The sequence below is a fragment of the Euleptes europaea genome, chromosome 15 (genome assembly GCF_029931775.1).
Source record: "Euleptes europaea isolate rEulEur1 chromosome 15, rEulEur1.hap1, whole genome shotgun sequence".
NCBI classification, from domain to species: Eukaryota; Metazoa; Chordata; class Lepidosauria; order Squamata; family Sphaerodactylidae; genus Euleptes; species Euleptes europaea.
In genome coordinates this window covers 50,295,058-50,307,495 of record NC_079326.1, presented here as the reverse complement: position 1 = coordinate 50,307,495, position 12,438 = coordinate 50,295,058, and the positions used below count along the sequence as shown (strand labels likewise).

Genomic DNA, 12,438 nt, shown 5'->3' with positions numbered 1-12,438 from the left:
TGAGCCACTATCTAGGACTCTCTGTGATTTCATACACAGTCGAACCCAGATCTCCAGATCAGAGTCCACTGCTCCAAACCACCACTCTTAACCACTACACTGTGCTGGCGTGGGGTGGGGGGAGTGAAGGGAAAGGACAAGCAGAGGGAGTTAAGTTGTTGTTCTACCTAATATCGTTCTCTGTGGCTGAATGAAGAGAGTGAGGCTGCAAGGCTATGAACAAAGTTGGCATTTTAACCAGTTGCTGCTTTACATCCAGCATGTTCTTTTTGAAGGTAACGCTGAGTGTGAATTGCCTCATTGGGACCCATGGGTGGCTACCTTACGACAGGAATATCTCCAACTATTTCACTTTCATCAAAGATCAAACTGTGACAAATCCCAAGTAAGAAAAAACGTTTGTCTTATTTTCTTGTTCGTCTTATTACCCTGGAGTATTAATTTCTGAGGTAAAAAAAAAATTCTGAGGTAAAGAAAAAATCGGTCACAGGTTAAATCTGGCATAAGTATGCGGACTAGAGCCCACTTCATCTGCTGTGTGTAGTTATCCGTTAACAGGTGTGTATATCAACGCGTCACTTTTTTCCTCTGTACCTGGAGAGTGTGCCTATGAAAGTCTTTAAGAGACAGAGACAGAAAAACAAACTTACCTGAACTTCATGCATCCAATGACGTAGGCTCTGACTGACAGAAGCGTATACCAGAGCAAGGCATTTAAAGCAGGTGTGTCGAATGCAATTGTTACAAGGGCCAGATATGACATAAATGTCACTTGGTTGGGCCGGGCCATGCCCCGCCAGCCTGGATCATAAGAACATAAGAAAGGCCCTGCTGTTATCAGATCAAGGCCTATCAAGTCCAGCAGTCTGTTCACACAGTGGCCAACCAGGTCCCTCTAGGAAGCCCACAAACAAGACGACTGCAGCAGCATTATCCTGGTTCGGGATCTTGCGGGCCAGGTAAGAGCTCTCAAGGGGCCAGATCCAGCCCCCAGGGTCTTATGTTTGACACCACTGATTTAAAGTGTCTAGCAATTGTCTGTTATTTTTGCTCCAATTGACTAACGTGGCTACTCCTCTTGAATCCTTTGGAGTGAGGTCATATGTTTTCAGGGTTGCGCTCACTTATGTACATCCACCAATTGACGAAGAAAGCCAGTGCTGTAGTGGGGAACAGATGCACCTGTGTTAGACAGGGTGAAACTGTCTTTGATAGGAGGTGGTGGGAAAGTTTAGGGGTGCTCCATGGACCCTCCTTTGCTTTCTGAATCTCCAGTAAGCGCTGTTGTTTGGAATGCGTTGTACAATTTACATCTGAGTAGGAAACTGTCTTCTTTCTAGACTCAGCTCTCTTGGCCACTCTGGTCCATGCTTGTATAACATCGAGGCTAGACTCCTGTAATGCTCTGTATGTGGGGCTGCCTTTAAAGGCAACTTGGACACTTCAGATAGTACACAATGCAGTGGTTAGTCTTTTAACTGATAGTATGATTATTTTGGACCAACTTCATGGACTTCCTGCTAGTTCCTAGCATCACTTTAAAGGTGCTGGTTATTACCTTTGAAAGCAATTCATGCTTTCCAGCTGCAAGGTACCAAATGTTGAAGGTGTTGGTAATACATCACCTGCGAATCAGCCTTCAGAAACGAGCCATTGAACATCTAGTTTTAGTACCGTTTTGAGAGATTGTGTAACACAGTGGTTAAGAATATAACCTATAAGCTTTTAAGTCTCCAATTACAACTTCAGCTAAGCCTTGCAAACTTACTATATGTGGATAGATCACAATGGGTAGCTTTGTTAGTCTGTTTGTAGCAGTAGCAAAGAGCAAGAGTCAAGTAGCGCCTTAAAGACCAGCAAAATTGCTGGCAGGGTGTGAGTTTTTGTGAGTCACAGCTCACTTTTTCTTACTATATGTGGTCCCTGAAACTCTGTCTCGCCCTCAGACCTGCATCTTTAATCATATGGAAGATTAAATGGTCTTGCTCGGGTTTAGAGTGATTAAGAGAGGTGGGTCTATGCAAAGTAGAGGGGCGGGTGCATGCCCTTTTTTCTGTAACCATCTTCCCCTTCTCCCTTGCAGCCAGCCTCTGCATAGTAAAGGCTGCTCCACTTGCCACAATCCATAACAGTAGGCATTTAATTACTATGGACAATGCATGCAGAGGCTGTAGATGTCAATTATGTTTCCTTATTTTAACGTAAAGCTATTTTTAGCTTTTCTGCCTAAATGTGTTCAGAGTATACTCTTCTTTTTAAGTAATTCTGAAATGCTGGTGTATGTTGCAAGCGTTACACAGTGAACAAGGCTATCCATTTTGAATGACTGGATAATGCAGATCTTAATGTTGGTAGAACGCAGCGAACCATAAGCGGGCCGTTCGCACCAGGGCTGGAGATCACGCCCAAGCTGTTTGTCGTGTCTCATGATGCCAAGCTCCTTTTTAGTGGAGGACATTGGGACAATAGCATCAGAGTGGCATCGCTCGCCAAGGGAAAACTGATCGCACTGCATATCAGGCACATGGGTAAGTTGCGCCACATAAAGGGAACCCTTTTTTAAAAAAAAGGATGCTTCAATGAAGTCCCTGATTGAAATAGTTATTTCTTGTTGCAAGATGATACTATCACTGTTTTGGTGCAGCGGTAATTCTGCTATCTGTGCTGATCCCACTTAAACCCTTATGGTTTTATTCACAGTGCCAGGGACCTCAGACCATATTAGGAGCAAACATCCTTTGTTTCTGTCTTACATAAATATGGCCAGCTTTGTTAACACAAAGCAAATTGTGCGCTAATTGGAGAACTAATCATTTTTTTCAATTGTTGCTGGGACAGCCAGAGAAAATTAAAATATTTGTAGATTAGCAGTGATCTGTTTTAGATTATATAATGTTGAAGTGGGGGGACCAGTGATGAATTGTGCGGGGGGGGGGGAATCTCGTGTTCTTATTGTCTCTCTTTTTTCTTGTTTGTCATCTTTATGTTCCCCTGGAAGTGTCTGCAACCCCTGACCTTCCATTCTCTCATACGCACCTGTGGTCTCCGATATCTCATAACGTAGTTTCACAAGTTCTCAGTGGCAGATTTTTCTTAAAGAAGCAGACACTGGTGCTATGATTTTAAGAGGGTTGAACCCAATATAATATACATATACTTTTCACATTTGTCTGTAAATTTGGGGGTTCCCCCATGCTTGTAGAAAAATATCCCCTGTGTCCTGGTCCCATTGTGTGTATTTTTTGATCCACACTTTCTATGCAACAATCAGAACAGAATGTAATGATACTTGGTGGCTTCTTTCAAAAGTAGTGTTGGCAATAATAACTTCCCAAGGATGTAATAAAAAATATAATTCGAGGTGTTAGTCTCTCTAGTTCTGCTTCCTGTTTCTAACAGAGTCTGAATTTATCTTCAGAGAGATACTGGCTTGATTCAGATACCATGTGAAACCATGGTTTAATAAAATTATGGTTAGTTAAATCCAAATGTGGGTGTTACTTATTACGGTCAGTTAATGGGGAGGAAACCAGAATGTGAACCCTTGGTTTGAAGTTGGATTATTAACCAGGTAGTTATGATTGTGGTTTCATGTGATGGCTGAGCATAGATATCCTGGTTTAATCTGGCTTGTTTCCCAGGGCTGCCCCTACTACAGTGCATGCTGGGATATTATCTGGGTCTTTGTGAAGGAGGAGGGGGAAGGAGCAAAGCCAATGAAACCAGCAGTTTTCAGTGCAAACCAGGATTTCATTGATGGACTATGTGCGCCAAATCCTGGGTCCATAGACTAACTATAGTCAAAACAAACTGTCCCACTGCCCAGCATACAGTGTTTGGTTTCTATGGCTAGACCTGTCCTCCATTGGACACAATCCAAATCTAAATCTCTCATTTTATACAAGGTCCACTGAAACGGATGGGAATTGTACTAGAGAGAAAAAATAACCCTGTTAATCTCACTAGCCATTGCACGCATGATAAACTCTCCATTTGCTGATTTATTTACTTTTTTTGCTGATTTTAATACTCTTTTTAATTTGGCGCCAACTTTATAGTATTGGTTTGTTTTGCAACTTGGAATGGTGGCTCCATTCGTAAAGAACGTTGAACGTTTCTCTCTCTAATTAAATTTTGAGTCATTTCTTATGGCTCTGGCACTAATTTTCTCTCTGTCTCTGACACACACAGATATTGTGACGTGCTTAGCTGTGGATTTCTGTGGGATCCATTTAATTTCCGGCTCGAGGGATACCACTTGCATGATCTGGCAAATAGTTCAGCAGGTAAGTCGTCTCGGAAACCTTTGGAAACAACTTGCAGTAGAACGAAGTTGCCCTTGGTCTGGGTGAATATGCAAAGAGAACGTTAAAAAGGAAGCTTGAGGTGAGAGTACCTGAAGGCCAATTCACACATTATCATGGTGGACAGTGGTGTTTCTTGTAGAGATGGCATGAAACAGGAATTGGAGACTTGTATTTCCAGGCAGCCTGGCATGTTACCTGACAGTTAAGGGCTAGTCCACCATGAAGCCTAACACCTCATGCATCTGATGAAGCTTTGGAGAACAACAGGTCTCTTCATCTTTCAGGCGCCACAGGACTCTTTGTTATGATTGGCTGGGGCTCTCTGGAGGATTTCGACTGTGTATTTAGACGAGTCAGTCTTTTGTTGGTATTTTGGAGTCTCCTGCTGGGAATACAATTCCAGAGAAGGTAGCCGTGTCAGTCGGTAACAGCAAAAACAAACAAGAGTTTTAAAGATTAACAAAATTTTATAGCAGCAGGAGGTTTTGAGGACAAGAGCACAGTTTGCACCGAAGAAGCGGGCTCCTTGCTAGTGTAAAATTTTACTGTAGGGTCTTTCACAGTAGGGAAAAGGGAATGTAAGGATGATTGATGTGTTTGCTGCCATAAAGTGTGAATTAGTTCCGAGGAGTCCGGTAAGAAAGATTATTCACAGTTCCTTCAGAAATGTTGCACGTATGCTTTGTACTATAAAATTCACCCTGAGGTAAGGTTTTGGCAGCTTCCTAAAAAAAAAAGAAGGTTCTGCTTTACTTTTGACTGAAATTACTTTTTTTTCAGTGCACATCAGAGCCGTAATTTCTTTTCTTGTAAAGCTTTGGTGAGGCATGTCATAGTGCCGAACACTTCTTGAGCATGTTTGGAATGTATTTATTTGAAATATTTATGTGCTTCCCTTTCTCCTGACCCATTAACGACTCAAGGCTATGTGGGAAAAGAAATCACCTTGCAGAGGAGAAAATGTTAACCTTTGAAAAGACTTATTTCCAAATCCCAATTTACTGAGGATACAGAGTAGCATTGCCAGGTCACCTTTCGCAACTAGCAGAAGGTTTTGGGGGCCTGAGGAGAGCAAGGTTTGGGGAGGGGAGGGATTTGGATGCCATAGAGTCCAATTGCCAGGGCAGCCTTTTCTCCAGATGAACTGAGCTCTGTCGCCTGGAGATCAGTTGTAGTAGCAGGTGATCTCCAGCTACTACCTGGAGGTTGGCAACCCTAATAGAGAAATCAAAATAAAGCACCACTATGTTAAAGAAGAAACCTTAAACAAAACACAAACATAGGTAGTCAATACTGCAATGCCATATGTGTTATACTGTCTTGCCACAAATGCAAAGAAATCCATCAGTATTGTGTATGGAATGCAGCCATAAGGTAAAGTCTGCAAAATGGTCAAAAACAGTTTTGCAAAGTGAACAATACAGCAAACTAGTCAAAAACAGTATTGTAAGTTGAACAACATGCAATTGCAAGGCGAACAACACAGCAAAGACAGTCTTCTAGAAGTAATCCATTTCATCCCCAGACTTCTTCAGTTCCGTCTGGATTCTGCCATGCACTCAGTTACTAATAACATATATCACAGTATCATATAGTTTACATCCAGCGTTCCAGGTAGCATATAGCTTACAAGCAGCTTACAACATGTGTTCCAAATGGAACGCATGTTGTAAGCTGCTTGTAAGCTATATGCTACTGTGATATATGTCATTAGTAAGTGAGCGCATGTGTGTCTTGCTGTGTCATCTCTGTCACCCGGCATTATGCAGAACACCAGCCATGAAGTTTTTTGAATGTACCGGCTGTGTGATGGGTGATCAGATGTTTTTTAAATCACGCTTCTCTGCTGGCGGTAATTTTTAAATGTGGAAATTTGCTTCACTGTGCCTTAACAATGCAGAAATCAAAGAAAATTGCTAACGTAGGAAGTTCACCAGAACAAGAGCACTTGATGGTGTTGTCCTATGCAATTTTATTCAGAGGCCCCACTGTCTTCAGTGGGGCTTAGAAGAAGAAGAAGAGTTGGTTTTTACATGCCAACTTTCTCTACCACTTAAGGGAGACTCAAACCGGCTTACAATCACCTTCCCTTCCCCTCCCCACAACAGACGCCCTGTGAGGTTGGTGGGTCTCATAGAGCTCTAAGAGAGCTGTGACTTGCCCAAGATCACCCAGCTGGCTTCATGTGGAGGAGTGGGAAAACCAACCCAGTTCACCAGATTAGCCTCCGCCGCTCATGTGGAGGAGTGGGGAAGCAAACCCCGTTCTCTAGATCACACTCCACTGCTCCAAACCACCGCTCTTAACCGCTACACCATGCTTATTTCCAAACAGTTATGCATAGGATTGCTCCCTGCCTGTATTATTATGTTGGAAATGCCTTTGGGGAATGCCTCGTTTTGTTTAGGGAATGCGCCATGATACGCTTTTGAATATTTAATATTTTAATCTTTTTTTTTTCCGGCTTTGATACCAGGGAGGAGTTCCTGTAGGCTTGGCTCCTAAACCTTTGCAGATTCTATATGGACATACGGATGAAGTCTCTTGTGTTGGCATCAGTACAGAACTGGACATGGTGGTCTCAGGGGCCAGGGTGAGTTTGTATACCCCCCCCTTTTTATTTCCAAGTGAATAAGTCCGCTTCTTATTTTTTAATGGACGTTGTTAGGTTTTCTGTGCCTCTGTGTTCCAGAAAGATGGGTTCATAGCTCCCTGTCCATTTCTTTTCATGTTTTTTCCCCTGTTAAAATCTTTTAACATATTTTACATTTGACATCTTTTAGAGAGAGATCTTTATGGTTAGGTAGAATCCTAATAGTCCAGACAAGCCTGACTTTGTCAGAGCTCGGAAGCTAAGCGAGGTTGGTACTTGGAAAGAAGACCAGGGATGCTGTGCAGAGGCAAACCACCTCTGCTCATCTCTTGCCTTGAAAACCCCATGAAGTGGAACTTTACAGCGGTTGTAGTAAGTTGGTTATTACTCGACAGCACATGTTGCCTTTACCTTATGGTCAGGAATTTTCTACTTCTTAGACCAGTCTGTCTTTACAAAAAAGGAGGAGGCAGGAGGAGGAGGAGGAAGGAAATTAAAGATACAGACCAAATGCATTTCGAGAAGAAGCTCTTCTATCAGGAGATGGTTTGCACCTCACAAGGGTAGGGGAAAATGTTTTTGGTGAGAGCCTCGCAAACCTGATCAGGAGGGCTTTAAACTAAATCCTATGGGGGAGTGAGACAAGAACTTAAAGCCTAGTATGCTGACAATAAGGGGAGGGGCTGTGGCTCAGTGGTAGAGCATCTGCTTGGCATGTAGAAGGTCCCAGGTTCAATCCCCGGCATCTCCAGTTAAAAGGACTAGGCAAGAAGGTGATGTGAATAGAGACCCTGCCTGAGACCCTGGAGAGCTGCTGCTGGTCTGAGTAGACAATATTGACTTTGATGGACCAAGGCTCTGATTCAGTATAAGGCAGCTTCATGTGTTCAATGCATTATGTAAAGTATCAGAAAGCACACAGTACACACAGCAAAAATCAGGGGAAAGCCATATAATCAACAGAACAGGATCACAATTAATACGTCCTATTTGGCATGACAATGGTCTTATAAACGCTCTGCTTCAAGTGGATCTTACCTGCTTCCTAAAAAAAATGTAGGGATAGTCTTTGGCAGGGTGCCTTAGGGATAGTTGCTATGATTTGGGCACTACATACTTCTGATGTTGTTTACAAACGCCACTGCTAAAAATACTACACTGTGAACTGGACCCCGTGATCTGTGGGTCAAAGATCTTACACTTGTTTCTTTATGCCCAGCAGTCCTTCCTGACCCTAGGAAAGTTGATTCCTTTGATACCTGCATGGACTAATAGCTACTCTGGTTAGGAGGCTGTACTAAAGAAGGGGGCAGAATTTTAACTTAGCAATTTTAACTAAGATTGAATTTTCTTGTGTATATATTGTTATATCTGATGTGAACCGCTCTGAGCCCGGCCTAGGCCAGGGATGGAGGGCAGGTTACAAATCTAAGAATAAATAATTTTTTTAAAAAAAAATAAAGGACACTGAGGGTGGGGAGTGAAATGTGGGAAAGAGCTGCATCCGTCAGCACGTTCTGCTGGTGGACTGCTGGATCCGACCCATGAAAAAGTGAATATACCAAAATGAAAGGGCTGTGACCGCGATCTGTCTCTTTTGTTGACACAGGATGGCACCGTGATTGTTCACTCTGTGCGGAAGGGTCAATACATGAGGACTCTGAGGCCCCCCTGTGAGAGTTCCCTCTTGCTCACCGTCCCAAACCTGGCTGTATCCTGGGAAGGGCACATAGTTGTTCACACCAGCATAGAAGGAAAGACAACGCTCAAGGTACTGCATTCTGAAAAATGTGTGATGAATGAGCTCTCTCTTACTCACAGGAGGGTTATTGTGAATATTGAAGTCTCTGCCTCGGGCACTGATTTATGTAGAAAGAGGTTCCAGGCTAAAGTTAAATAGTAAGCGCCATCAATTCTTCATGACCTCTGGGAGGGAAGAGGGAGATGTGTCTGGAAGCAGGTCTTTTGGAGGCGTTCAAAGTCTCTTCTTCACTTATTGCGTAGTCATAAGCTGCTGGAGACATTCTGGCTGTCAACCTGTATAGTGCTCCAAGATGCAGTTGGCATATATTCCCAGATGTATAGACTTTGTAGAGGGAGAGGGAAAAGGATGAGAATACATCACCTCCCACCCCTGTGCAATGCTGTGTGGTCAAGCATGGACATACATACGTGCACATGAAAGTAGACGCTGCTGATGTGATCCATCTTCCATTCAGGACCAGGATACCTTTACTAACGTGATCCCACTGGCATTGTGTTTAATCTGCCACTGCATTCAGTGGTTAAGCAGGGCCTTTTTGCTGGTGGCACCCAGATTGTGGAATGTCTTCACTTGTGGGGCACGGCCAGTACCTCCCCTCATGGTTTTTAGGACGTTTTTAGAAACTTCTGTCTCCTGTTGACCTGGGTTATTGTGCTAGCTGATCGTCCATCAGTAACTTTGTTTTACTGTCACTCCTGACTGTTGAGCTGTGAGATGTTTTTGTACTGTGGCTACAGCCGCGCTAGCAGCAAATATAATTTTATTTACTTTCTCACTTGGCTTATTGCATTTTTATTTTGTCCTTCCTGCATGGAGCTCAAGGTGGCATACATTGGTCTCCTCTCTTCCATTTTACCCTCTTAGCAACCCTGTGTTGCCAGGGTTAGGCTGAGAGAGCGTGGCTGCATCCCACAAGTTTCCACAGCAGAGTGAGGATTCGAACCTGGGTCTTCCAGATCCTAGTCCGATGTTTAAAGTTGGCTTAAATTACCGCAAGCTAGCAAGATCTCTCTGCACAGAGGTCTTAATTCGGTAGTTCCCTGTAGAAGAAGAAGAGTTGGTTTTTATATGCTGACTTTCTCTACCACTTAAGGGAGAATCAAACCAGCTTACAATCACCTCCCCTTCCCCTCCCCACAACAGACACCCTGGGAGGTAGGTGAGGCTGAGAGAGCTCTAACCGAGCTGTGACTAGCCCAAGGTCACCCAGGTCACCCAGTGTGTAGGAGCGGGGAGACAAATCCAGTTCCAGGGGGAAAAAAATTATCTCTAAGAAGAGTTGGTTTTTATATGCCGACTTTCTCTACCATTTAAGGGAGACTCAAACCGGCTTACAATCACCTTCGCTTTCCCTCCCCACAACAGACACCCTGTGAGGTAGGTGGGGCTCAGAGAGCTGTGACTAGCCCAAGTTCACCCAGCTGGCTTCATATGTAGGAGTGGGGAAACCAACCCAGTTCACCAGATTAGTGTCCACCGCTCATGTGGAGGAGTGGGCGAATCAAGCCCGGTGCTCCAGATCAGAGTCCACCGCTCCAAACCACTGCTCTTAACCACTACACCACGCTGGCTCTCTGTAACCAATTTTTTTCATCTGCTTAGGATAAGAATACACTACATCTCTATTCTGTGAATGGAAAACATTTGGGCTCTGAGAGCCTGAAAGAGGAAGTGTCGGATCTCTGTGTGACTGGAGAATATATTGTAATGGGGAGTCTGCAGGGATTCCTGTCCATAAGAGATCTCTACAGGTAAGAGGGAAATCTGGGAGGGAAAGGGTTTATCCCAATGAAATATAATGAAAGGTTTTCAGAGGCTTAGGGCTAAGGACTTGTCTTTTTTTTTTTAATGGAAGCTGAGAATGTTAGGAAGATTTTTCTGTACTCTTGTGGAATTAAAACATGCACACTATTCTGACCACAACATCCCCTAACAGAAGGCACAAGCACAGGAGATTCCAGGACGTCTGCTCTCTTGGTGTGGGCACAAACTCAACAAATGACATGTTGGCCTAGGTGGGGCCAGACACTGAGCAATTTGGGGTTTAGTAATTTGTAGCCTCGAACTTTGGGAAATTGACCATCCCTGATCTGAAAGATCATTTTCCCTTGAGACAGAAACAAGAAGCCAGATGATTCAGCGGCAGCTCTTACCAGCCTCTGTGTTTTCTTTTCATCACTCTGCGTTCTTGAGTTGCGTTATCCCTTGGTATTCACTCTATACTCATGCTTAAGAACCCCTTGAAACATATTTGTTTTCAGTTACTAGTCACTGGATTGTGTTGTATAGGTCTCCTCTGTTTCTTCTTTTGTGTGTGAAGTTTAGCTTATTAAAGGTACAGGTAAAGGTCCCCTGTGCAAGCACTGGGCCATTCCTGACCCATGGGGTGATGTCACATCCCGACGTTTACTAGGCAGATTGTGTTTATGGGGTGGTTTGCCATTGCCTTCCCCAGTTGTCTTCCCTTTACCCCCAAGCAAGTTGGGTACTCATTTTATCGACCTCGGAAGGATGGAAGGCTGAGTCAACGTTGAGCTGGCTACCTGAAACCGACTTCCATTGGGATCGAACTCAGGTCGTGAACAGAGTTTGGACTGCAGTACTGCAGTTTACCACTCTGTGCCACAGGGCTCCTCATTTAGCTTATTAGGTGGTAAGTTTTCAAACCAGGCCTTGTGCTTTCAGTCATCTTTGTATGGGGCCTGGTCGTTTTAACCGCGTAGTTGTTTCTTATTTATGGGTTGGATCCAAACTCCCCCATTCTGTGAGCCAAAGGGCAATTATGCGCTCTCATGAGAGAAGAGAGAAATTCACTGATTCTCACTGCAGACTCCCTACACCCGTGTCATACCCAAAAGTCTCTCACCCATGAAGCTGCCATACTGAATCAGACCCTTGGTCCATCAAGGTCAGTATTGTCTACTCTTGACTGGCAGTGGCTCTCCAGGGTCTCAGGCAGAGGTCTTTCACATCACCTACTCCCAGATCCATTTTAGATACCAGGGGATTGAACCTGGGTCCTTCTCCATGCCAGACAGATGCTCTGCCTCTGAGCTATGGCCTCTTCCCCTTTTAGGATGCAACAGTAGGCAGCTGGCGCTGTGAAGGAGTTGTTCTGCATGCAGGTTTTTGCATCCAATCCATTCTCCTCCTCCTCGTCCTCTGGTTAACCCAATAACAAATCTGTAGCTAGAGCGAAAGAAATTGGAAAACAACTCTTTGAAGGCTAGGTATTGTGCAGATACCTTCATTTTAAAGTTTGAATTTGCATCCTAGACTGGCATTATGATGTTAACTATATGTTTCAGTAAATGCCAAAATTTTATGAATGTGGACAAAGCTATTCATAGTTCTAAGACCAGCAAATAAATATCCAGTGTCATATGTATCATTTAATGAGCCATGGGTGTAAATGTGAAAGAGCTAGATCATGCCAGGAAGATTTCTGACATTTCCTGCTAAGACCTCCCTGGTAAACGTCAACATCCACCAGCCTGCTAACTTTCCCCCCTGTGTGTCTGTCCATTGTATGTAATATCATGGTTTCCTTTTGTTATTCAGCCTCAGCCTTAGCGTTTCCCCTTTAGCCATGCGGCTGCCAATTCGCTGCGTCTCCGTTACCAAAGAGTACAGCCACATTCTGGTGGGCCTGGAGGATGGCAAGTTGATTATCGTCGGTGTTGGGAAACCAGCTGAGGTAAAACCTACCATCAAGAACTTTATCTACCGAGCAGTTGGAAGTTCCTTTATTTCTGCTTTCCAGCGGAGAAAGC

General features: G+C 43.9%; 1 protein-coding gene across 1 annotated transcript in view; it reads left to right on the top strand.

Annotated features, from left to right (window-relative positions):
• Positions 1–12,438, top strand: part of NBEAL1 (neurobeachin like 1) — a 130,195-nt gene that overhangs the window by 115,760 nt on the left and 1,997 nt on the right. Inside the window, exons 48-54 of the mRNA XM_056861453.1 lie at positions 276–385; positions 2,356–2,528; positions 4,192–4,286; positions 6,784–6,900; positions 8,510–8,671; positions 10,268–10,416; positions 12,227–12,362. Of these exons, the coding sequence (XP_056717431.1) occupies positions 276–385; positions 2,356–2,528; positions 4,192–4,286; positions 6,784–6,900; positions 8,510–8,671; positions 10,268–10,416; positions 12,227–12,362 (942 nt within the window). The remainder of the gene's footprint in view (positions 1–275; positions 386–2,355; positions 2,529–4,191; positions 4,287–6,783; positions 6,901–8,509; positions 8,672–10,267; positions 10,417–12,226; positions 12,363–12,438) is intronic.